This window comes from Argentina silus (genome assembly GCF_951799395.1).
Source record: "Argentina silus genome assembly, chromosome: 8".
Lineage (NCBI taxonomy): Eukaryota > Metazoa > Chordata > Actinopteri > Argentiniformes > Argentinidae > Argentina > Argentina silus.
The window spans coordinates 22,644,561-22,669,560 of record NC_139662.1 but is presented as its reverse complement, the minus strand read 5'-3'; the positions used below and the strand labels follow the sequence as shown (position 1 = coordinate 22,669,560).

The window sequence follows — 25,000 nt, the reverse complement described above, 5'->3', positions numbered from 1 at the left end:
GAAGAGAGAGAGAAGAGAGGGAGAAGAGAGGGAGAAGAGAGGGAGAAGAGAGAGAGAAGAGAGAGAGAAGAGAGAGAGAAGAGAGGGAGAAGAGAGAGAGAAGAGAGGGAGGAGAGAGAGACTTGTGCATTCACTGCTCTCCCTCCAGAACCCTGCCATTGCCACTCAATTTCTCTCGCTCTCTCTCTCTCTCTCTCTCTCTCACTCAAGCTGGCAGAGATGACTGCAGCACTGCCATCCATGCCAGGGGGACCCAAGGCTCTCTGGCCGACCAGCCGGAACCAGAACACACACACACACACACACACACACACACACACACACACACACACACACACACACACACACACACACACACACCTGCTTTGCAGCAGGAGCAGCCAGGCCCAAGCCTGCAGATTCCAGATTCCAGACACTGACTATCAGTGTGCAGACACCAGCGAGAAGTCTCCAACTGCCAGACACACAGACAGGCGCGTACACACAGACAGGCGCGCACACACAGACAGGCGCGCACACACACACACACACACACACACAGGTCAATACTCTTGAGACCCAGAGAGAGGCAGGAGGTAAACCAGCACACAGCTGGCTAGGATGTGAGCTCCAGCTTAGACCTTTAGAAGACGTCAAACATTAGAAACTCTGATTTAGGACAATAGAAACTTGAGCAATTTAATTCTCTCTCTCTCTCTCTCTCTCTCTCTCTCTCTCACACACACACACACACACACACACACACACACACACACAAAGTGTGGCAGAAAAGACAAAATGGGCACTCAGTGCCACTCAAATTCCTGCTTGGCACAGCAGCCGGAGGATGCATGAGTAATGAACAAGAGTCTGCCCGACACACACACACACACACACACACACACACACACACACACACACACACACACACACACAAAAGTCTGCCCGACTACAGAATCCATTTTACAAACCTTCCTTTACACACACACACACACACACACACACACACACACACACACACACACACGAGGAAACCCACTCTCCTTATTAGCCCTCTGGGCCTATCCTTCCTATCTTTGTCCTCCTCCTTCATCTCCACAGGACAGAGAGAGAGCGAGAGAGAGGGAGGGAGGAGGATACATTGAGAGAGACATGAAGTCAGACGAACCTTACGCTCCAGAAGGAGAGAGAGGGGGAGAGACCAGGAGGAGAGAGAAAGAGAGAGAGGATGAGAGGCCAGGAGGAGAGAGAGAAAGAGAGAGGGTGAGAGACCAGGAGGAGAGAGAGAAAGAGAGAGGGTGAGAGACCAGGAGGAGAGAGAAAGAGAGAGGGGGAGAGACCAGGAGGAGAGAGAGAAGGAGAGAGGGTGAGAGACCAGGAGGAGAGAGAGAAAGAGAGAGGGTGAGAGACCAGGAGGAGAGAGAGAAGGAGAGAGGGTGAGAGACCAGGAGGAGAGAGAGAAAGAGAGAGGATGAGAGACCAGGAGGAGAGAGAGAAAGAGAGAGGATGAGAGGCCAGGAGGAGAGAGAGAAGGAGAGAGGGTGAGAGACCAGGAGGAGAGAGAGAAGGAGAGAGGGTGAGAGACCAGGAGGAGAGAGAGAAGGAGAGAGAGGATGAGAGGCCAGGAGGAGAGAGAGAAGGAGAGAGAGGGGGAATGTTATGCTTTGTTAGATACAACTCATTAAGTAGGCCAATGCTTCTGTCCCGTTGGAGGCAGTAAAAACATGAGAGAGAGAGAGAGAGAGAGAGAGAGAGAGAGAGAGAGAGAGAAAAAGGTCATCGAGAGGTGACTATGTTATGAAATAGCCTGTCAATTCATTATTTACCCCAGGGTTAGGGTTAGGGCCATAGTCAAACCGCCTAAAGAGCAGGAAGGGTTATTTCTCTGTGTCCTCTCAAGTGCTTCCGACGAGGAAACGTCTCCTGAACATAAAAGCCTTGAACATCACGCCGTTCAAGACAAAACAGACCGTGAATAGGTCTAGTGCCCGTCACCGAGACAACCTGCGAGACGTGAATGACGAATCAAAATGTCTCTGCTCTGCTGAAGCCCCTGCCGCATTGTGATGATAATATATGCTGATGGAAGGCCTATCAATAGAATTATTTCCAAAAGGCACAACAATAGAATAGTGCTTGAACGCGAAGAGAGGACTGAAATAGGAGGACTCCGCGAGGGAGGAGTCAAAAGAAAAGAGGATTGATTGGATGATGTCATGATAAAGATTGAATCACAAGGTTGCCTACCACATATGAGGCCTCCCCACCAAACCAGGAGGCTGTAGCCCACCACACAACCCCACCACACAACCCCACCACACACTCTAGATCCATTCTGGAGGCCTACTCATTTGAAACTCTTGTCAACACTTAGAGGGGCAATCTGGGATTCAAACAACAACAAAGCGGGGTCACCCCCGCCACTTTGTAGGGCGGGGGGCGGGGGGGGGGGGGGGTTGGACAGCTCAGGAGGAATGGGGCTGGAGGAATGAAACCACTGTCAAATTCACGAGATGGAGCTCTGGAGGCGAAGAGTGACTAAGATCAAGTTTTAAAGCTATCCAGTCTTTGTTTACAATGACATTGTTCACAAACACTGAGTCAAAACAATCTTATGTTGGGTTACGACAGTTGAACTATACTCATGAGGTATTTATAAGTGATAGGCTACTTATACGATTCAACAATCAACAGCTATAGACTATCATTTATTTATTTAAGTTCAACAGTTGATGCCCTAACCCATCTAAAACTGATCCTTTCACTGAGCGATAAGCATTTCTGGCCAAATCATGGACCCTGGGAACCTAGATCTGCTGGGGTCCAGAAAAAGAGACCTTCAAGAGTTTTGGGCAGAATCGATTCCGGATTCAAACCTTTCTCGGACGCAGCTGGAAGGAATAACTACCTTTTTCGGAGCAGAACACACAGTTTTATCAACTTTGTCCTTGGTGCAAACCATCTGGTGTTTTGGGAGACAAGCAATGAATTTACAACAGGGTATGCTTAGACGAAACAAGACCATGTTTGGAGGCCATTTGGGGACTGACTCATGGCCCAGAGAAATGTTTCTGGGAGACTCAAGACACAATCCGAGAGATTAAAATGAATTCTTAACAGATGCTCACACTTTTTACGCGGCTGATGTCAATGTTCCCTGGACGACGTGCGTACACCACCCATAGCTGCGTAAAACCTGCGTCTATCCTAACCGGACCGTCCCACATTGACAGCTCCTTCAATCATTCAGCCTATCGGTCAATGATACTCCCCCCCGCGCTGTACCCGATTAAACCGTGAGAAGTCTGCCTCATTTTGGATTTCACCTCTTAAGCCGGACGGGCCCAAATTCTGCTTTAATTTGATTATTGTTTACTTCCTCTCCTTGTCATGTGTAGTATGTTATTATGAACTATGATCTGAGCATATCCACACAACACTTCAAGGTGTTACCTATCAAATGGCATCCTGCTTTTGCATCTGATCATCATATTTCTAATGGTATAAGCAGTTTAGTTTGGGTCTGGTTTTTAGGCGGAAATTAGTCAAATAGGGCTGTCATGTTTAACAGGTTAAAACAAGCTTTCGGCTACTGGTGTGAGGTTACTGGCAGGCTTATTGGCATTGGGTAATAGCCAATTGTCAATGGTGCAATAACAATCTGTTTCGGTCCCATTTGCGGAGATACGGAGATCCAGCCAAAGAGACTATTTCACCGGCACTAACTGAGGGCTATTCCAAGTACAGGCTACCTGCCTAACGATATCGTGATGTACAGAACTCAGTAAGAAGTAGATTGGATTTATAACGATAACCGCAACCCCCGGCCTTTTCCCTTCCACTGTCCCTCTCTCCCCGTGTTTTCTTGGCGCAAAGCACCCGGGAGGGGAGAGTCTGACAGGGCAGAGAAAAGTTACACCGCTCCGTGGGGATGGGGGTGGAAGACATGGAGTTGAATAATGAATCCAAATGCAATGGTGTGTTTTGTCTGGGGTGTGTTCCATGTTGCGAGTGGGTGGGTTAGGCGAATGATAGGATAGCCTATTGCAAACACACACACACACACACACACACACACACACACACACACACACACACAGCCTTATACTTGCTCCGTAGGTCTTAGCTCAAACTCCATTGGTGATGTAGGTACACTTGTTATTGTAAACTGTCTCTATAATAAACCAGTAATAGCAGTGATATAATAATATCATATCCTACCGCAGGACGCCAACGTTACTGAGAACCTGCAATGTCAGAGCGAGCGAACATATCAACTGCACACACTGAACATTTAGTGGGTCGAAAAAGCTCAACTTCACTTCAACTCACACGATGACGACGACATAATATCATAAAACACTGTGGCACAAAACGATCAGGTTTGCGCCATCCACGTTATGACAACATTGTAGAAGCGGTACTAACCTGGTGAGTGATTCCGATTCGGGATAGCCGACTATTGTTCCAGTTCTGTAGGGCAATCCAGCACTGAAACGTTTGGATTCACTGCGACAAGTTTTTCAAATGCCGTTGTGGTGGATAGAGGAATACAGTTGGATACAGATAGCTATTATAGCACCGAGGACTCTCTGTGTTAAAAGATCTTTTAATGCGCTCCTTTCAAACGAACAGACTATAAACTGGAAACACTATGTCGTGTGTTTTACGCTGACAACATGGTCCCATTCTGTGATCAGCCATATCGGTACGGTTCCAACTGGAAGTGGTGGTGGCGTGATCCCGGAAAACACCGCAAGGGGTGTGTGTGTGTGTGTGTGTGTGTGTGTGTGTGTGTGTGTGTGTGTGTGTGTGTGTGTGTGTGGAGGGAGGGGGGGGGGGGTCCAAGACACAGGGGAAATTATTTCATTATTTAAGGCTACGTTCATCCAAATGTGCACCCCTAGAGATCTTAATATTTCTTCTGAATAATTAATTCCCCCGCAATTTATGGAAATATAATGTACAGACACGTAGGCCTTAACACTCCTTGTTAATAATAATTAAGCTTATTAGACAGAACCACGTTGAAAGATCAAAGTTTGCATGGCATTGAATGGAGATTTCCATGTTTCCTCTCTGCATTCCCTTATTGGGGAGAGAACAACAGAACAGGCAATATGAACAAAAGACCGAGACCACGAGGGAAACTCCCAACTCCACATATGGCCACTTGCCCTGGCTAATTCTGATCAATGGTATGGCCTTTTTAATGGATGGATGGATGGGTGTGTCAGTAGCGATCACCTGCTATTGCACCGCCCATGATAACATTTGAAACTAAACTAAATGTGCAGAGAGAGAGGGAGAGAAAGGGGGGAGGGAGAGAGAGAGAGGGAGATTAAGCGGATGGAGACGGCCCATTTGGGATTATACAGATAGCCAACAGCCTTAAATGCAGATATCTGCGATGAGATTAAAGGATTGGTGTCCGTATCACAACAACGTATTTAGTGCTCTCTGGCACTCTAAACAACAATAAACAGACCTATGTGCTACCTTAATGTCACCTAGGCCTAGCCCAGGAAGGCCAGGGTTAGGGTTAGGGTCAGGACCCATGCCAGCCCAGATACAGACATTCCAAAAGGTTCTGTGGCAGCTTCAGCCCCATGGCCATAAAATGGATGAATTTACTATCTCTCTCTCTCTCTCTCTCCCTCTCTCTCTCACTCACTCACTCACTCACCAACATGCTGCTATATTGACTTTTCATATTGACTCTACTGCTGTTAAACTACATATTGGACACATTTGCACTACAGATAGATATAGGCCTACTATTGGTAATCTATTGCTAACCAGTACTTGTATTTACAATATATCTTGCAATTTAGTTAGGGTGTGTCTTAGCATTTAGTAAAGACTCCTAAAAACCTCCTCATCCCCACTACCCCCCTGTACAAGTTTCTCTACTGTATTCTTTTTTTTTCTTCCTTCTTCTAGCATTGTGACTACCAACAGCCCCTGGTCCTACCATAGATTACTTTATTTTATGATGACTGATGGACAGACAAATGTATTTGTTGTAAGTCGCTTTGGATAAAGGTGTCTGCTAAATGCCACAAATGTAATACGTGTTTGTTGTGGATAACACTATTGAGGCACCAAGCACCTCACGATAAAGCTGAAGAACTTTACTTATTTATTTTGAGTGGGGCAATCCCACTGTTATATTTATTTTATTTTTTTGGTTAGAGACAGGAAGTAAGGAGGAGAGAGTATGACAGCAGGGCATGAGCCGGATGTGTGTGCACTGGTGGCCACGGTGTTAGACCACTGGACTAGACCACTGGACTAGACCACTGGACCAGCCCAGGCCACTGTACCAGCCCAGACCACTGTACCAGCCCAGACCACTGTACCAGCCCAGGCCACTGTACCAGCCCAGGCCACTGTACCAGCCCAGGCCACTGTACCAGCCCAGACCACTGTACCAGCCCAGGCCACTTTGATATGTTGCAGTGCCACATTCTGGGCTGTAATGCCATCGTGTGGTAGAAGGACATCTAACCGAACTGGCCCATGTACAACCACGACAACCCATGAACCAAACGTTTCAACACATTTCAATTAAAATAACAGATAGAACAACAACATGTGTAATAGTCTGATTAGATGAATCCCCAGCATACCCATTTGATATTTTCTTTATAAGTGGAAAAATCTCGGTTTTTTGGGGGGGCTGTAACCGTTTGCTGGCATATAACATCAGTTGACAACATTTTGCGTGTGCGTTGACGTCTGTCGACGGTTTCTGTTGAGCTGAGGTGTTTTATTCTGGATCTACCAGCAGAGGGCGCCGTCTTGTTTTAGTCCACGACTCTGAGCCGACAGGCAACTCTTTCCCTGCTCTCCTCTGTGGTTGTTGTTGTTAGGCAGGTTGTCAGGGACACCAATACAATTTCTTTTTTAATCTATCGGCAGTTTAATCATATCCGACATTTAACACGTTTAACAACTTCACGGTTGCTTTTGCCAATTCAGGGAAAGCAGCGGTGACGCCGCCTTGTCCCTTTGGTCACCTCGTGGTTCGTGTAGAGAGCTAGCATTTGCTAGCTTAGCATGTCTAGCTGGTAGCCATGCTAGGCTAGGCTAGCCGGTCAACAGGTAACTCACTGGTGTCTGCCAGTTCCAATACATATCAATGGTGTTTGCTGCCCTGTTTGCTGGGTATGTATGTAGGTATACGTTGAACTGTAAAAGTTTCAAGTCTTTGCTTGAAACAGTCGCCCTCTTAACGTTAGACAGCGAGAATGGAAGTTAGCAAGCGAGCCAAGATAACACAGCTAGCCGGCTAGCTTTCACAGTGTAAAGATCTCTCTCTCTATATATATCTGTATATTGGGAATCAATTAATTCAATAGGCCCTATACCAATCGATAAATCGATTCAAGATGGACGAATCTCATGAAAGTCTACAGGATGTATGCGGCGACTCGTATATGCTCCCCCATCTCCCCCCGATGGCCGGGCGAGAGCGCCTCCAGATCCAGAGGAGCAGCGTCTGCTCCCGGGCTTACTTCGTGGTTGTCATGGTCTTCTTCCATGTGTACATCATAAACATCATCGGCCTCCTCCTCTACGTGCACTACAATAACGGGCCCGGGGAGGTGGTCAGTGCCGACGGGGGCTCCCCTGCCGCTGCCAGCGGGACTGGGGGTCCACCGTCCTCGCCAGAGCAGCCACCTCGAAGCCCCGATTCGGATCTCAGTTTCAGTCTTCCACGCATCGAAGGGATACGGGTGAGGAGATGGGCCGTCAGAAAACGACTGGATGGTGTATCTGAGAATATGTGTAGGCCCCATTCATTTGCATTATGAAGCCATTCCTCCTTTCATCACTTAAATTATTAATTGTTTTCCTATTCTTCCATTTATGCATTCACTTTTTTTCTCCCAATCCTCTTATTCAGTCATCTACTCATTAAATCGTATACCGACCTTGGGCTTATTACACTGTTATAACGCATAAAGCCAACATTATTGATGTTAGGTCTACACCGTTTACTCCAGCACTTGTTTGGTGTATTGCTGTGTTATTAATGAAACACCCTGTCCTCAGGTGGGCCATGTCCAGAGTGTGTCACTCATGCCTGGTAGGACCCATGAGATGAAGACCCTTAGCCTCAAGCCCCTGCTCTTTGGTAAGACTGCGACTGTTACCTAATATTATATATGCCATTTAGCTGACGCTTTTATCCAAAGCGACTTACATCACAGTGAGTGCATACATTTCAGTATATATGATCCCAGCAGGAATCAAACCCACAACCTAAGCGTTGTTACCGCCATGCTCTACCAACTGAGCCACAGAGGACCATGTTGCTTATGATTGTGTTTCTGTGTGGTAACATTGATTTTGGTCACTAGACTACTCCCGGAGTTGCTTACACTTTCAATGGAGACTCTCCATGGAGGACGGTTTTAGTCGACTAGGTTAATCTAGGTTTTAGTGAAGGCACGTTATTGATCACCACTATCATCGCTCATAAATACTGAGACAACATTTGAATGCAAACCCGCCTCTTTCAAAACATTTTTTTATTTTATTTCAGTCAATCTCTTACAAATATAGATCATGATATTTACTTATAATTTATATATATGTACATTTGCAGGAAACATCATATAGGCCTTAGCGGTGCCTCCTCTCCTGAGCTCAGAGCGGTGCTTGCTGAGACATCGCAATCCAATCGTTGCTTTTTTCCGTGGACACATGAGACATGTCGCTCGCTAAAACAGCTCACCTGATCAGGCCGACTCAGTTTCACCTTTAGAACTGGAACAGCACAATTAAAAAAAAAGAGTTCCTAAGACTATTGCAGTCATTAAATCAGACGTTGTGTTTTGTCATGTAGACATATATTTGGTGTGAACATCGAGAACAGTTTTGCCCTGAGGAGTCTGTCGCTGTGCTCAGGCTGACTTCAGATCTCAGGCTCAGCTCACTCCTGCTCCTCTAGCCCCCTAACCCCTAGCCTTAGCCCCTAGCCCTAGCCTCTAACCCCTAGCCTAGCCCCTAACCCCTAGCCCTAACCCCTAGCCCCTAACCCCTAGCCCCTAACCCCTAGCCCTAGCCTAGCCCCTAACCCCTAACCCCTAGCCCTAGCCTAGCCCCTAGCCTAGCCCCTGCATCGGTGGCGCTTCCATTTGCGTGCGGCAGCCATCAGGTTCCTGTCGCGTTTCTGCCAGGCGAAGGCCTTGTTGACCACCAGGCGGTCGCCCTGCACGCTGCCCGTCACCAGGAAGGCTCCGCCCCGCGGCTGGCGCCTCGTCATGTTCCTGACGCAGGTGGCGTCGCGCTCCAGCCACAGCTGCATGCGGGAGCGGATCTGGCCGCCCAGGAGCGGCCCGTGCTTCAGAACCTCCAGCCTGGAGGCCAGGGAGAACTGGGCCAGGCTCACCTGGCTGGACTGGAGCCGCGAGAGGCGCAGTTTCACCACTGGGAAGACAGAGGGCGGCAGAGATGAGAAAGAGAATAACATTATGATGTGATCTAATGAAGTGCATCTTATTTGTCTAAAGTAGCTGCCTCCTCTCCGTTCTCTGCTCTGATTGGTCAAGACAGTGAAGGACAGAGAAACGGAAGGATGTTAAGCCAATGGGGAGATAAGTCACTCACCAAAGTCACTCTTACAGAAGGTGTCCAGCAGGTCCTTGGATGAGGAGGCTTCCTCCAGCTGACAGTCCCGGCAGCTGGCCTGGGGAGCTGGTGAAACAGTCACACAACCAGTCAGAATAGCCAACATCTGTCAGAGAGATGAGTGTGTGTGTAGTGATACCTGTCCCCGTAACCTGTTTTTGATGACAGGGGAGAATATACGCAAGGTGTGTCTGTGTGTGTCTGTGTGTGTCTGTGTGTGTGTGTGTGTGTGTGTGCGTGTGTGTGTGTGCGTGTGCGTGCGTGCGTGCGCGTGCGTCTCACCTCTGCGTCCCCCCGCATTGCCGCTGGTGTTGGTAACGGATGAGATACACATGAGATGGTTAGCAGGAAACTGGTCACAGCGCAGAATCTCTGGCCAGGGGTAGCCATAGCAACCCATGATTGGCGCACAGCTGTCCCGCACAGACTCACACAGACTCCGACAGGGTGAGACGAACCTGCCAAGGAGAGGGGGAGAGGGGGAGAGAGGGAGAGAGAGAGAGAATGAGGAAGGGTTAGAGGGGGAGAGAGAGAACGAGGAAGGGTTAGAGAGGGAGAGAGAGAACGAGGAAGGGTTAGAGAGGGAGAGAGAGAATGAGGAAGGGTTAGAGAGAGAGAGAGAGAATGAGGAAGGGTTAGAGAGAAAGAATGAGGAGGAGATGGAACGAGAAAGAGAGGGAGGGAGAGGAGGAGGAGATGGAACGAGAGAGGAACTTGGCAACAAATCTAAATCAATAGAACGGAGGACAAGAGAAGGGGCGTCACCCGATCAGATAACATTTTGTCGTGCGTTTCTTCTTCCTTTTGAATCCTCTGTTCTCTCTTTTCCTAAACAGGGGTGTGAACGTGGGGAGTGGAGACTCAAAGGAGGGGCCTGGTCTTTGATGGCCTGGTGGTTGGGTGAAACCAGGGCCTTTCCTGAGAGGCGAGCCCAGATTAGCATAGCTCTTGCTGGGGTGTTGCCCAAACCTGCCACGGCTCTGACATCTGTTTATGCTGCTGTGCTGGGGTCTCTCGTTTTACACAACCTCTTTTATGGTGACAGCTCTCTCAGAATTGTGCTCAGCTATGAAAATAAACTGCAGTATGTTGGCCAAATCATTTCACATCTGTATTTTGATCAAATGAGCATAAATGGCACTGTATGCTATTGTATTTGATACACATATTATAATTAAGTTAATTCACTTAAAATCTGACGATAATCTAGAATGTACCTCAAGTACATTGAGTTGGATCCAGGCAGAAACCACTGGGGTTTGTCAAATAGGTTTGTTATTTGTGATCTGTTGAGTCAGTGTGTGTCTTCTGTCTCCAATGGATTCCAAACCCCCACATTGTCAGTGTCGGTCTGGCCTCTATACATCTCTCTGGAGACAGAGCCGACTCACCTTAGCTCTGATGACAGTGTACAAACATATTTACCCAGTCCATAAAGAAAAGCCCTGTCTCTCTTTCCCTGTAGAGGAACTACAAGCCCTATAAGCCCTAGTCTCCCTCTGCTCTACACCACTCACTTACTTATCTGTGGCCTACCACCACGGCCTACAGTGCACACATATGCCCATGTCGGCATGGGATCGAATCCGGCCCTGCTGGCATACCCTCTCTCTCTCTCCTTACTTCCTGTCTTTCTCCAATAAAAAATTTAATAACCTTTAAAAAAAAAAAAAACACTTACCTGTCGAGGCAGATGGGAGCGAATAGGGAGCAGAGGAAGATGCGTGCGTCAGGGTGGCACTCCCGGGCGAGCAGGGGCAGCCAGCTGGCGCTCTGCTGGACCGCCTCCCCCGGCGACTCGTGCCCCAGCAGGTTGGGCATCCGCATGCTGCTGTAGCCGATGTCCTGGCAGAGGGCCATGCCCGCCGGGACGGGCACGCAGCGGGAGGAGCCGCGGGGCTGGAGCTGCTCCCACTGACCACGTCCGCCGTCCCCGCCGATGGAGAGGAAAGACCCCTCGTTGGTCACGGCCGCGTGGTCCTCATCCCCCGTCCCGGCCCCGGCCCCGGCCCCGGCCCCGGGTCTGGACACAGCATCCTCCAGCCTAGCCCCGTCCTCCTCAGCCCTGACTCTGACCTCGGCCGCCCAGCCAGGCCCGGCCAGGAGCAGGAGATGCAGCAGGAGGAGGAGGGTGGGGGTCCGGTAGTAGGGTCTCCTGGAGGGGGTGTGAGAAGGAGGTGGAGGAGGTGCAGGCTTCATCACAGAGAGAGTGGAGGCGGAGGTGCAGTCTGTGGAGCACCGGCAGGTCCTGACCGGTGTGTGTGTGTGGGAGGGAATGTCTGAGATAAGGTCTCTGTACCACAGTGAGGGGTGGGAGGGACAGGATAGGTATATTTATACCGACCGGTGATGCGTCACCTCTGTAGGCTCGGTCTGCATTTGCATATGGGGGGGGGGGGGGGGGAGTTAACAATAGTGGGAGGGGGAGGGGTTCAGGGGACAGTGCTTGAGATGCAATCAGATCTGCGCCCCGCTCACTTGGCTTGTGTGTGAGAGTTCCCGATATTAGGGATTTCATGGGTGTGTTTAGGATCTGAATGTCTCAGTGTGTGTGTTGTCCTGACTTGCTGGTCCCTTCCGCCCCCACAGCTTGAGATGAGGAAAAGAGTCCCTCTCATATCACGAACCCCCTCCACTCTCTCTTCCCTCTCCCCTTTCTTTCCTGCCCCGGCTCTCCCCCTGACCCCACTAACTACTCTACCCCTCTCCTCTCCTCTCCTCTCCTCCCCTCCCCTCCCCTCCCCTCCCCTCCCCTCCCCTCTCCTCTCCTCCCCTCCCCTCCCCTCCCCTCCCCTCCCCTCCCCTCCCCTCTCCTCTCCTCTCCTCTCCTCTCCTCTCTGAAAGAGGCTGAGGTTGGGTTCTTCCAGATGAATCAGGAGAACATAAGGAGCCTGTTTAGCACAAAGACAGAGTTCTCCTCATAGCCACTATGAGCTCAACCCCGTTTATTAGATGAAAATGAAAAGGGCTTTTAGTGTCGTACGACAGTAGGAAGTGTAGGAGTGAGTAATTAGTCATAACTCCTATGATGGAAGAGTCAGCCTAGTACCACCTATATGGAAGAGTCAGCCTAGTACCACCTGGATGGAAGAGTCAGCCTAGTACAGCCTGGATGGAAGAGTCAGCCTAGTACCACCTATATGGAAGAGTCAGCCTAGTACAGCCTGGATGGAAGAGTCAGCCTAGTACAGCCTGGATGGAAGAGTCAGCCTAGTACCACCTATATGGAAGAGTCAGCCTAGTACCACCTGGATGGAAGAGTCAGCCTAGTACCACCTGGATGGAAGAGTCAGCCTAGTACAGCCTGGATGGAAGAGTCAGCCTAGTACAGCCTGGATGGAAGAGTCAGCCTAGTACCACCTATATGGAAGAGTCAGCCTACTACAGCCTGGATGGAAGAGTCAGCCTAGTACAGCCTGGATGGAAGAGTCAGCCTAGTACAGCCTGGATGGAAAAGTCAGCCTAGTACAGCCTGGATGGAAGAGTCAGCCTACTACAGCCTGGATGGAAGAGTCAGCCTAGTACAGCCTGGATGGAAGAGTCAGCCTACTACAGCCTGAATGGAAGAGTGAAGAGAAGGACTGGTGTGTGCCAGATTGAGAGAGAGAGAGGTGTGTGTGTGTGTGTGTGTGTGTGTGTGTGTGTGTGTGTGTGTGTGTGAGTGAGAGAGTGAGGGAGACCCCCCAGCATGTGTGTGTGAGAGTGTTAGTGTGGTCCTGTTGTGAGACTGTGACCTGATTCCTGTCCAGACAAGCAGGTCACTTCCTCTCCAGGGAGGGAGGGAGGGAGGGAGAGAGAGGGAGAGGGAGGGAGGGAGGGAGGGATAGAGAGACACGGAGGGGAGGGAGAGGGAGAGAGACACGGAGGGGAGGGGGAGGGAGCCAGCTGTCCAGGGTAACGAGGCCTGACTGGACAATAGGGATTAGCCATCAGTCCAACAAGGTCTCTACTGTACAGGAAGCCTTTTATTAGGAGAGGAAGAGAGGGAGGGAGGGAGGAAGGGAGGGAGAGAGGGAGGGAGGAAGGGAGGGAGAGAGGGAGGGAGGGAGTGGTGCTGGGTGCTCTCATATCTAATCAGGGTTTGAATATTAACGTGGTCATTCACTCTCATAGTTGTGGCTTATTCATGTTGGTCCCGCCTCCCATTTTTAGGGCACCCCAGAGATTTGCAGACGGACTAGTTGAGGTGTGTGTGTGTGTGTGTGTGTGTGTGTGTGTGTGTGTTGGCCTGACAGCCTCCCTGTGCATGTGAATGGGTCTGAATGAGAATGATGATACCAAACACTGATTGATACTAACTTATATATGAGCAGCCACCTCCGGTCTCACCCAGGGGGACAACAATGCAGCTCTGCTCTCACCCCCCCTCCCTCGTCCCCCCCCGTGAGACATTCAGCTCCCCAGCTCATTAGCACTGTCAATGGGCCGGGCCACACCACAAATAGCTCCCTGGGGGTGACCTGGGGGGCAGGGAGGACTCATTATCCCCGTATCCACAATCACTTAGGAGTCCCTGAGCACACACACCTGCTCAAACACGACACAGAAAAACCCAAGCCCTCAACACACAAAGAGACATGTCCTCACACAAACACTGTTACTTATTGGTTAACAGGTCAACTAATTAAAGTATGTTGTTGAAGTGTGATGTAGGCCCTAGCAACACAGGTACTCTAATTGAACAGTTCTTGATTAGGTAGTCATCATCTTTGATTTAGCATTTTTTATTTTTATTTTATTTTTTAAATATATTGTAGGACTTGACTTCAGTCCTCTATTTACTGTCTCCTACATCAGGATTGGTTGGATTAGATGGACCAGACCTCTTCCATCATAGATTTGACAGGTTTTGGAAACAAATGCATTTACTAGTCTGACAGATCAACGTTTTAACTGTTAACTGACACCGTGATCCTCTAATCCACTTAGAGGACAATCACTCACTCACTCGCTCGTTAAAGAGACCTGGGACCTCAGAGCAGGTGTGAGGTCATAATCACTAAAGTCACTTTCTCACGCCATTCATCTCCAGGTCAGTCCCTTCCTCCTTTGATGAACCCCAGGCCTGACCCTTGACCCTTGATCCTGTGATTAATCTGGCTGCGGGCCGTTGTTATGTTAACATGGGCCGAGTGCGTCGACAATTGTCTGAAGTGTCTTCCTCCTCTTCTCCTCTCCTTCAGTCGCCCTGGAAACGCCTGAAGGAGAGAACGTTGTTTGATTGGCGGGGAGGAAAATCCACTTTATCACATAGCAGTGCCTCACGTTGGCCGTACTGCACACGCCCAGGTTGCCGGCGCTCTGAAAACCTGACACCACCGCGTGTTTCTATGCGTTGGCTTAGCTAGCTAACGTAGCCATGACTCTGCCTACGAATGTGAAGAGGGATTTCTATTGGAGAAGCAGTTCCTGAATCAGAGCCTCTTATGTGTCTTGGTATATTCTGTCTCAACCCCCCCCCCCCCCCCCCCCGTCTTCTTGCTCTTCCTGTCAGAGATCCCGGGCTTCCTGTCGGAGGAGGAATGTCATGTGGTGGTGCAGCTGGCCCAGCTGAAGGGTTTAATGGAGAGCCAGGCCACAGCGCCCTCTGGAGGACAGAAGGAGTCAGTGCAGCCACTGCTCACACTCACCACAGAGGAGACCTTCAGCCTGCTAGACCTGGACCAGGATGGCCTGCTGCAGAGACAGGAGGTGAGAGAGAGAGAGACGGGGGGGGAGAGGGGGAGGGGGGGGAGGGGGGAGAGGAGTGAGGGATGAGAATGGAGTGGGGCAGGATAGATTGAGGGGTTAGGGTTAGGTACTAGACTAGTAATCATTAAGAGGTTAGGTACTAGACTAGTAATCATTGAGGGGTTAGGTACTAGACTAGTAATCATTGAGGGGTTAGGTACTAGACTAGTAATCATTGAGGGGTTAGGTACTAGACTAGTAATCATTGAGGGGTTAGGGTTAGGTACTAGACTAGTAATCATTAAGAGGTTAGGGTTAGGTACTAGACTAGTAATCATTAAGAGGTTAGGTACTAGACTAGTAATCATTAAGAGGTTAGGGTTAGGTACTAGACTAGTAATCATTAAGAGGTTAGGGTTAGGTACTAGACTAGTAATCATTGAGGGGTTAGGGTTAGGTACTAGACTAGTAATCATTGAGGGGTTAGGTACTAGACTAGTAATCATTGAGGGGTTAGGGTTAGGTACTAGACTGGTAATCATTGAGGGGTTAGGTACTAGACTAGTAATCATTGAGGGGTTAGGGTTAGGTACTAGACTGGTAATCATTGAGGGGTTAGGTATTAGACTAGTAATCATTGAGGGGTTAGGTACTAGACTAGTAATCATTGAGGGGTTAGGGTTAGGTACTAGACTGGTAATCATTGAGGGGTTAGGTATTAGACTAGTAATCATTGAGGGGTTAGGTACTAGACTAGTAATCATTGAGGGGTTAGGTACTAGACTAGTAATCATTGAGGGGTTAGGTACTAGACTAGTAATCGTTGAGGTTGTGTGATGGTACTAGACTGGTAATCATTGAGGGGTTAGGTATTAGACTAGTAATCATTGAGGGGTTAGGTACTAGACTAGTAATCATTGAGGGGTTAGGTACTAGACTAGTAATCATTGAGGGGTTAGGTACTAGACTAGTAATCATTGAGGGGTTAGGTACTAGACTAGTAATCGTTGAGGTTGTGTGATGGTACTAGACTGGTAATCGTTGAGGTTGTCTGTCTCTGTCTCTGTCCCAGATCCTGAGTCACTCTCGCTCGCTGGACGGGACCTGGCTGAGCCCCGAGAACCTACGGCAGATACTTACAGGCCTGGAGGCCAGCCCAGCAGGTTGTGTGTGTGTGTGTGTGTGTGTGTGTGTGTGTGTGTGTGTGTGTGTGTGACAGCCTGTCAGAGGAAGGAGCGAGTGTATGCGTGCCATGGTGTGTGTGACCAGTGGGTCTGGGGGGGGTGACACCACTGTGACCTGATGCCATTATGCCAGGTGTTTGCGTGTCCCAATCCGGATGTGCCCATCAGATCTCATTAAAATCTCTGTACTGCCGACCCCCCGTTCCTTAACATTCCCCCGGATCCCTCATCGACCCCCCCCCCCGCCACACTCATCCGCTCCATCCCCCCATCCTGCTCCTCCTCCTCCTGCCCCGGCACCCCCAGAGTTATTGTTTCGGCTGGGGCGCGGCTTCACAGGGGGAGGGGGGCCGGACGTTCACTCAGCCGAGAGTAACTTCATATGAGAGAGGGAGAGGGAGAGAGAGAGAGAGAGAATTCATTTTTGAGAGAGAGAGAGAGAGATGCATAGTTTTTGACTGCTTCTTGAATGAATGAATATAACGTTCTATCCAGACCTGTATGAATGTAGGTGTATTGTATATGCACTGTATTGGATAGGTGACTGCTTGCTTGCTGTGTGTGTGTACACGTGTGTGAGCTCACTGTGTGTGTGTGTGTGTGTGTGTGTGTGTGTGTGTGTGTGTGTGTGTGTGTGTGTGTGTGTGTGTGTGTGTGTGTGTGTGTGTGTGTGTGTGTGTGTGTGTGTGTGTGTTGCTCGTGTAGGCGTGCTGACCCTGGAGGAGTTCCGGCGTGTGTGTGACAGCATGTCCCAGCATCCTTCGCAGCAGGGGGGCCAATCAAAGCAGGCCCTGCCGAAACGGAAGAGCAGGCACACCTGGCTGTACCAGGGACCTGGTTCCCACCACGTACTACGCACACTTAGGAACAGGTAGCGCACACACACACACACACACACACACATTTAATATCATATATATATATGCCATTTACATACTCAAGAATAGGTAACTCAAACACACCACAAACGCGCCACACTCAGGAATAGGTAACTCAAAACACACACACACACACACACACACACGCACACGCCCCTATATACCACGCACACTCACCTCTATTCACCTCAGACACTCTCTCACTTTTACAATAACAATGTTTTCCAGAACGTTCTCTCTTTACAGGAGTGACTAACAAAGAGACTCAGAATGACATCACATAAATGTTCCACACTAGCTTTATTCTCTCTCTCTTTCTTCCTCTCCCTCCCCATCTCTCCCTCTCTCTCTCCCTCCACCTCTCTCCCTCCCTCTCTCTCTCCTTCCCTCTCTCTCCCTCTCTCTCTCTTTTCCCTCAGAGTGACACGTCTGACACATCTGCCCTCCCCATTGGTTGAACTGAGTGAACCGCTGCAGGTGATTCGCTACGAACAGGGAGGCTTTAGTCACGCCCACCATGACAGTAGCCCCTCCCACTCAGAGACCACCTGTACACACACACGCCTTGCGGGAAACACCTCCGCGCTTACAGAGACCTTCTGCAGGTGTGTGTAGCTTGTGTGCGTGCGTGCGTGCGTGCGGGTGTTTGTTTCAAGAGGATGTGTGTTTTCCACTTATATAGGAATTGCATATCTTTTAATGTGACTCATGAGGGATGTGTGTGTGTGTGTGTGTGTGTGTGTGTGTGTGTCAGTCACAATAACTGACCCCCTCTCTCTTTTCCCAGGTACATCACCGTGTTGCTCTACCTGAACTCAGTGGATGGGGGAGGAGAGAGCACCTTCCCTGTGGCAGACAACCGCACCTACGAGGAGAAGGTGGGACGCATGTCAACATGTCCTTCTGTCAGTTGTTTTCATATCCCGTCCATATTCCCTAGGATGTGACGGTTCTTATTTTTCCCAGTTTCCTTGCCACTGGTGGTGTGTGGGAGATGGAATCAACATGTGACAAACTTCAACTCTACCTTTAAACTGCTCTGAGTTTCCTCAGTTCCATCATGCTGCTGATGTTGCATACAATGAACTGTGACAAGGAATCAGAGACTAAAGACAGAGTTATGCTTCATAACTGTGTGTGGGTGTGTCTGTGTGTGTGTCTGTGTCTGTGTCTGTGTCTGTGTCTGTGTGTGTGTGTGTGTGTGTGTGTGTGTGTCCTCTAGGCTCTGATCCAGGGCGGTGTGGATCTGACAGATACACAGCAGAGCTGTCACAGTGGCAACCTCAGGGTGAAGCCCACGTCCGGGACCGCCCTCCTCTGGTACAACCACCTCTCCGATGGCAAAGGTAACCTCGCTGTAACCTTGGTGACCTGCTTGAAACGGTTTGGTTTTCATGTGGCCCAAGAATTCAACAAAACCCTGCTCTTCTGTACCTCACTCTCTCTGCCCTCCTCTCCTCTGCCTTCCTCTCTCTCTCTCTCTCCCCCCTCTGCCTTCCTCTCTCTCTCCTCTCCTCCCTACTCCTCTCCTCTCCTCTGCCTTCCTCTCTCTCTCCTCTCCTCCCTACTCCTCTCCCCCCTCTGCCTTCCTCTCTCTCTCCTCCTCCCTCCTCCTCTCCTCTGCCTTCCTCTCTCTCTCCTCTCCTCCCTACTCCTCTCCTCTCCTCTGCCCCTCCTCTCTTTCCCCTCCTCCCTCCTCCTCTCCTCTGCCCCTCCTCTCTTTCCCCTCCTCTGCCCCCCCTGCCCTCCTCCCCTCTCCTCTGCCCCCAGGTTGGATGGGGGAGCTGGATGAGTACTCCCTCCACGGGGGCTGCCCTGTCAGCCGGGGGGTGAAGTGGATGGCCAACATCTGGGTCAATGTGGACCCAGACCAACAGCGGCAGGCCCGCTACCAGAGGCTGGTGACCCACAGACAGGAGGGCAAGCCGGGCAGAGAGGGGCAGGACCACCCCCTCCCTCACAGCAACCTCCACCAGGACCTATAGCTACTAGGGCCTCAGCGGAGCCAGACTTTCCTTCAAAGAGATTGTTTTTATTGAAATTGAAAGTATCTGTGAAAATTATTTAAATCAGACTTGCTTCAAAATGTGTCCCCAACACAACAATACAGTAGTCACCCCCACGACTACACGACTGAAATGTCCCCAAAAATGAATACTCTCCTCCTCATTCATAGTGAGTGGTCTGCAGGACACCTGCTTCCAGTTTAGTATCCACAGGGCTCGGTTTCCTTTTAGGGGTGAAGGTAACCATAATATGGTAACATATTGAGCCATATTATTACCATATTCTTCCTGAGGCAAATGTGATGTGGGATCTCGTCTGTGTAGTTCTCTGTCTGTTCGGTTTACGAGTGCTGTGATGTTGTTTTCTGTTTGTAAGCAGGGTTTGAATTGTAAGCGTAGAAATGTTCATGTTAGGCCCGGCCACCCACCCCAGAGTGTAAATCATACCATGTCCATGTTCCATCTGGCTGTATTTTATCCACATGATGAAGAACCACTCATTTTTAAACTGAAGTGACCATTTCATATTTTTAAGATAATTCCACCTACTTGGGTAACTTGGGATATGTATTTGTTAGTGTGTTCTTTGTTCATGATTCTAAGGCAAGCAGTTTTTTTTGCCAATGTATTTAAATATTTATTATCTATGTATTTATTATGGTTATTTATTTAATAAGATGATTGAATGTGTATGTATTACTTGACTGGTTGATGTTGCACTGAATCTTTTATATTTTATGTATATTATATATGACAGTAACTTATTCAAAACAATAAAATTGGTATGTTTTTTATTACTGTGAAAATGGCTTTTTTTTCCCACTGCGGGGCTCGTTAAGCCTCGTTCACACAGAGAAAACGGTAAAGTGCCCCTAAGTCTCAGTGGCTCTGGTCGGTCGGTCTGTCAGTTTCTCTGAAGCTGTCAGGATTGTTTTGTCCACTAGATGACGCGCAGCGTCAACAAATGATTGACCCTCAATCACTTTAGGACAGATTTAATATGCATTTGCACCGTTTTTAATTGGTAAATAAAAGTAAGAACAAAATAGTAAAAAAAACAAAAAGGTAACGACATGGAATAAAGCAACAATAGTATGAAGCCAGTTTCACGTTGGTTATGATGTTCTGTCCTATGACTCTTGAATTACGTTTATATTATGAGAGAAGAACCCCAATAATAGAAACTCAGAATGAGGTAGTTTGACTTCTCCCTTTACCGTCGAAACCAGCAATAACATTTGACGGGCCTCAAAATCCGAGTAGAACTACATGAACCGAATGAATACGTTGTCCACATCCATCCACCCGTCCATCCAGTCCCCTCAAGGTTTAACTACCGGCTGGTCAGGCTACCTGCCAACCCTGGGACTGCGCACCTGAGAAGTTTGAGCCACATGTTTTTGATATTGACTCCATGGGAATTCGTATCCCCAATGTCTATTCCCCCGGTGCAGTGTAAACTCTTATAGATTTGATGAAACCGCAGAAAAAGGGCAATTTCCACGAGGACATCTGGACGCGCACCGTCCATTGCATTGTATAACCTTTGACATTTATTTTTGCATAACCTCCACCGTCGGATTTCACACAGCCTAGAACAGTTAGGCGTTTGATTGAATTATATTAACATATTAAGAAATATTCTGAATTCCAGCATGCAAGCCAGCTTCAAGAGATTGACCTAATAAAGGCGTGAAATTCGGCCCCGGCCAGTCCTAAATCTTCCTATAACCTCCCATTTGACTGGAATAGGCCTGTTCCCATTGCTTGTAGGCAACTGTTGTCTCATTCTATCGCCACAAGATTAACTGCAGAGCGACATGAATTACTAATTTAAGTAACGAATTAAATAATATGCTATTATAACTCCTGACGACGCGTTGGATGCGATGGTGCCAGATGGGCTGGCCTGAGTATTTCAGAAACTGCTGATCTACTGCGATTTTCATGCACAACCATCTCTAGGGTTTACAGAGAATGGTCTGAAAAAGAGAAAATATCCAGTGAGCGGCAGTTCTCTGGGCGAAAATACCTTGTTGATGCCAGAGGTCACAGGAGAATGGCCAGACTGGTTCGAGATGATAGAAAGGCAACAGTAACTCAAATAACAACTCGTTACAATTAAGGTATGCAGAAGACCATCTCTGAACGCACAACACGTCGAACCTTGAAGCAGATGGGCTACAAAAGGGGGTCCAACCCAGTACCAGCAAGGTGTACCTAATAAAGTGGCCGGTGAGTGTAGATCTCGGATGTAAAATGAGCAACTGTTCATAACTACAAAGGACTGACATTGCGACGTAGCTGAGATTAGGCGGGAGACCAAAAACTGACATTAAATAGATAATTGACTTGAATGAAAAGGCACCAGACCAGGCTACTATAACAACGCAACAACTATTCCTTGCATTGCAGAAAAAATGTGAGGACATTTCTTCGAGGCAGGAGTCGGGATTTTAGGTTATGGTGGGATTGGGACTGGATATAGGCAACTATTCAGGGCATGAGAACATCATATTCCTTCCCATGGCATCCTCTCCTCTGAGTGGAAAACAGTCGGCCCTTAATCTTAGCCTGCAGGCCAGGGTAAAACATTTTCACAAAGAAATGCGCTTTCTGGCCACTATGGGTGAATTGGGGGCGCTGTTTCTCCTTTTGCACCTTTTACGTTCACATCGTGATAGTTCACACAGACAAACCTTTGAGATATCTTCAAGTAAGAACAATAACAAGTCAGTTTACGGTGACCATTTAAACCCAATAGAATGTTCATAGTGTTAAAAGTATCAAAAAGCTGCCTTCAAGTTTAGAACGTTTGATCCAGATTACAAATTGGTTTGTGTGCCCATTTTAAAAGATGAAGGAGGAGTAGCCTGTTCATTGTCTACTATAAATAGTGCATTTAAGCTTACTAACCCAACAACAGTAAACGTCATTTCTATACTTCAGTTGTTGAAGAAAGATCTGGTGAGAGATAAGACTGGGAACAATAGTAAAAGGTATAATAACTGATTTTGCCACAGGGGATTTAACCCCTGGTCTGAAGTTTAATCAGTGAAACGGTTGCTAAGCGACTTAGTGGCCGCCACGGACTGTTAATTGCTGAATTCCATTCTCAGTTAAATTTAATTTTTAACTCCAGGTAAAACCAATTTTTAACTCCAGGTAAAACCAATGGGACTTTTTGTAGTTACAAAAAGTTTAAGTTTAAAAAAGTATATGTATCAGAAAGCTATTTACATGGTTTATAATTTGGAGTTTTCTGTACACTGTACAGTTGTTTTGGAGCGGGTCGCTGAATGCGCTATTTGACTAATTTCTGCCTAAAAACCAGACCCAAACTAAACTGCTTATAACATTAGAAATATGATCATCAGATGCAAAAGCAGGATTCCATTTGATAGGTAACACCTTGAAGCTTTGTGTGGATATGCTCAGATCATACTTCAGAATAACATACACATGACAAGGAGATCAAGTCATCAATAATGAAAGTAATATAATAGGTTAAAAGGTGTACGAAAAGCAGCGTTCCAATTAAGTACGAGTAAGAACAAGAACTTGCTGAAGCAAGCCCACTAAAGCAAGCGAAGCAAGCCCCCAGATGATGGAATGACTTAGCTTGTGAGTTGCTGATGCTGGTTCGGCAGCCAATCGCGTCGCGGGGTCGTTCCGTGGGGGGGCCGCCCGTCGCCGCCGCCAACCGTAGACGACCGGAGCTAAAAGCGGCTCTCATTCTCCGTCTCCTCAGAGCCCGACGAAGGACCTGCCCAGCATACGCACGACACGACACCGAGGAGGTTCCTGGACGTCTGACTACACGACACATTAAGCGATCCACACCTCTCGACCTATTATCATTTTCATCTAACTGTCATCCATGAGATTCTTCAGGCTTACCTTCAAGTGCTTCGTCGACTGCTTTTGAATCCCCTCTCCCCCCAACGTCTGCCTGCGACGCTTTGTAAATATCCCGTCTCCCGTTGAAGGTTACCAACTCGTGAGAACAAGGAGATTATTATTTTTTTCATAAGAAGAAGAAGAAGAAGACGAAAAATAAATCGAGAAAAAAAAAAAAAAAAAAAAAAAAGAATCGAAAACGAAGTGAAGTGAATAACGCCTCTCTGTCTGTCTGTCTGTCTGTCAGAGGCTGCCTGTCTCAGCTAGCTCCGCTCGGCTAGCAGGACAGCATCTACACCCAGTCAGTTATTCTGCTAACCTCTCCAACATGTCGCCAGAAGTGGAAGAGAACATCCCAGGTGAGTGTAAATTATAATAATAATAATTATTATAGGAATGTTAATAACTACCCTGATCATAATTATAATCATTTTGATTCATATGGTTGTTATTGTTATTATATTATATCGTTGTTATGGGCTACTTTCTGTCTGCGTCGGACTTGGACACCGCACCTGAATTAGTGCCGTTTTCAGCTCCAGTACATTGTTCTGTCTGTCTCTTTCCTTCTGAAGACTGTTTAGTTCTGTCACTCCACATCCTAGGCCCTAGTTCATCCATCGTCTCAGTTCAACAACTATCATCTGCTTTGCTCTCACATTTCACCCGTCAGATCAATGCCTGGCCAAGGTCCTAAACCAGAGAAACACTATTCATGTTATTACCTGTTAACTTAGTGTTAGTCGTCATGTCGCAGCCGAATGACAGGTGTCAAACCCGTTCAAGTCCTGGTATATGGAAGCTATCAAGTGACGAGAAGTGTATTATTTTTTGTTGATTGTAGCACAGGTAGTGTGTACTGTTGGATGAAAGCACCCTACCAGTGGGTTTTGGTCATGACATTTTTTGCAGAGTAGAGTTCCTGCTTCTACGACTCTTTTATAGAAGTAATCTGCATTTGTGCTCGCTGCGGTCACAGTGACATCTTACTTATCAATGCCAAGGTCAGTCAACCAGGCAAGTTTCAGGTGGGAATCATCTTTGAAGTGTCTTCATGCCCTCGCAATCGCTGACGAGGGTTTAGGAACCCAATCTGTCTTTCTAACCCCAGATCTGTTAGACCAGGTGGGACTGATAAAACGTTAGATAAACATATTTTAGCTAGCCGATGTGCTACGAACAGTCTAACGGGTATCTATTGTCCAAAAATGAATCCAAATATTAGTTAGAGTTAACTCACATTGCATGTCAGACTCCCTGAAAAAGAAAACACATTTTGACAGCTGTGACTTTTAAACTCATGTTTAACATGTTGTACTATAAAGGTAAAGGTACATTATATTTCCCGGTATTTTACCTTGCCTCTACCTCACTCTCCCTTGCTCTCATTCACTCCTGCTCTCTCGCTCCCTCAAACTGCTCTGATCTGGAAAAAACTGCTTTCCTAATGCATCTGGATCGGAGCAGCAGACATTGATCATGGAAGTGCAGTAATGATCTGTTAGATTCTGTGTGTGTGCGTGTTTGTGTGTGTGTGTGTGCGTGTGTGTGTGCGTGTGCGCGCGCGTGTGTGAGTAGCTAGACAGACACCTCGGGCCGCCGTATTGTTGTACCGCATCACACAAATCATTGTGTTGGTCAGAGAGAGAGAGAAGGAGAGAGAGAGAGAAGGAGAGAGAGAGAGAAGGAGAGAGCGAGAGAGAGAGAGAGCGGGAGAGAAGAAGGGGGGGGCGAGAAAATA

General features: G+C 48.1%; 3 protein-coding genes across 3 annotated transcripts in view; 2 read left to right on the top strand and 1 right to left on the bottom strand.

Moving 5' to 3' along the window:
• The first annotated feature begins 6,855 nt into the window (after positions 1 to 6,855).
• LOC310808322 (transmembrane prolyl 4-hydroxylase-like) lies at positions 6,856 to 20,108 on the top strand. The gene is made up of 9 exons (XM_083675162.1): positions 6,856 to 7,721; positions 8,041 to 8,122; positions 15,116 to 15,312; positions 16,364 to 16,454; positions 17,181 to 17,346; positions 17,773 to 17,958; positions 18,141 to 18,231; positions 18,576 to 18,699; positions 19,124 to 20,108. The coding sequence occupies exons 1-9, from the start codon at positions 7,374 to 7,376 to the stop codon at positions 19,336 to 19,338; spliced, it is 1,500 nt and encodes a 499-aa protein (XP_083531288.1). The 5' UTR covers positions 6,856 to 7,373; the 3' UTR covers positions 19,339 to 20,108.
• LOC310808324 (secreted frizzled-related protein 5) lies at positions 9,074 to 11,863 on the bottom strand. Its single transcript, XM_083675164.1, has 4 exons — positions 11,303 to 11,863; positions 9,904 to 10,079; positions 9,601 to 9,687; positions 9,074 to 9,420 (listed from the first exon to the last, which is right to left on the bottom strand). Exons 1-4 carry the CDS (start codon positions 11,818 to 11,820, stop codon positions 9,101 to 9,103), a joined length of 1,101 nt encoding a protein of 366 aa, XP_083531290.1. The 5' UTR covers positions 11,821 to 11,863; the 3' UTR covers positions 9,074 to 9,100.
• Positions 20,109 to 23,127: 3,019 nt separating the features above from the next.
• Positions 23,128 to 25,000, top strand: part of LOC310807961 (sodium- and chloride-dependent creatine transporter 1) — a gene marked incomplete at its 3' end in the record, with an annotated part of 19,420 nt that continues 17,547 nt past the window's right edge. Inside the window, exon 1 of the mRNA XM_083674635.1 lies at positions 23,128 to 23,618. Coding sequence (XP_083530761.1) covers positions 23,588 to 23,618 — 31 coding nt within the window. The 5' untranslated portion in view covers positions 23,128 to 23,587. The remainder of the gene's footprint in view (positions 23,619 to 25,000) is intronic.

Coding starts and splice junctions, on each gene's coding strand:
- LOC310808322 (XM_083675162.1), top strand. CDS start 7,374: ATGGACGAATCTCATGAAAGTCTACAGGATGTATGCGGCGACTCGTAT. Junction 8,123..15,115: donor CCTCAAGCCCCTGCTCTTTG/GTAAGACTGCGA, acceptor TCTTCCTGTCAG/AGATCCCGGGCTTCCTGTCG. Junction 18,232..18,575: donor ACCGCACCTACGAGGAGAAG/GTGGGACGCATG, acceptor TGTGTCCTCTAG/GCTCTGATCCAGGGCGGTGT.
- LOC310808324 (XM_083675164.1), bottom strand. CDS start 11,820: ATGAAGCCTGCACCTCCTCCACCTCCTTCTCACACCCCCTCCAGGAGA. Junction 10,080..11,302: donor GCTCCCATCTGCCTCGACAG/GTAAGTGTTTTT, acceptor TCTCCTTGGCAG/GTTCGTCTCACCCTGTCGGA. Junction 9,421..9,600: donor CTTCTGTAAGAGTGACTTTG/GTGAGTGACTTA, acceptor CTGTCTTCCCAG/TGGTGAAACTGCGCCTCTCG.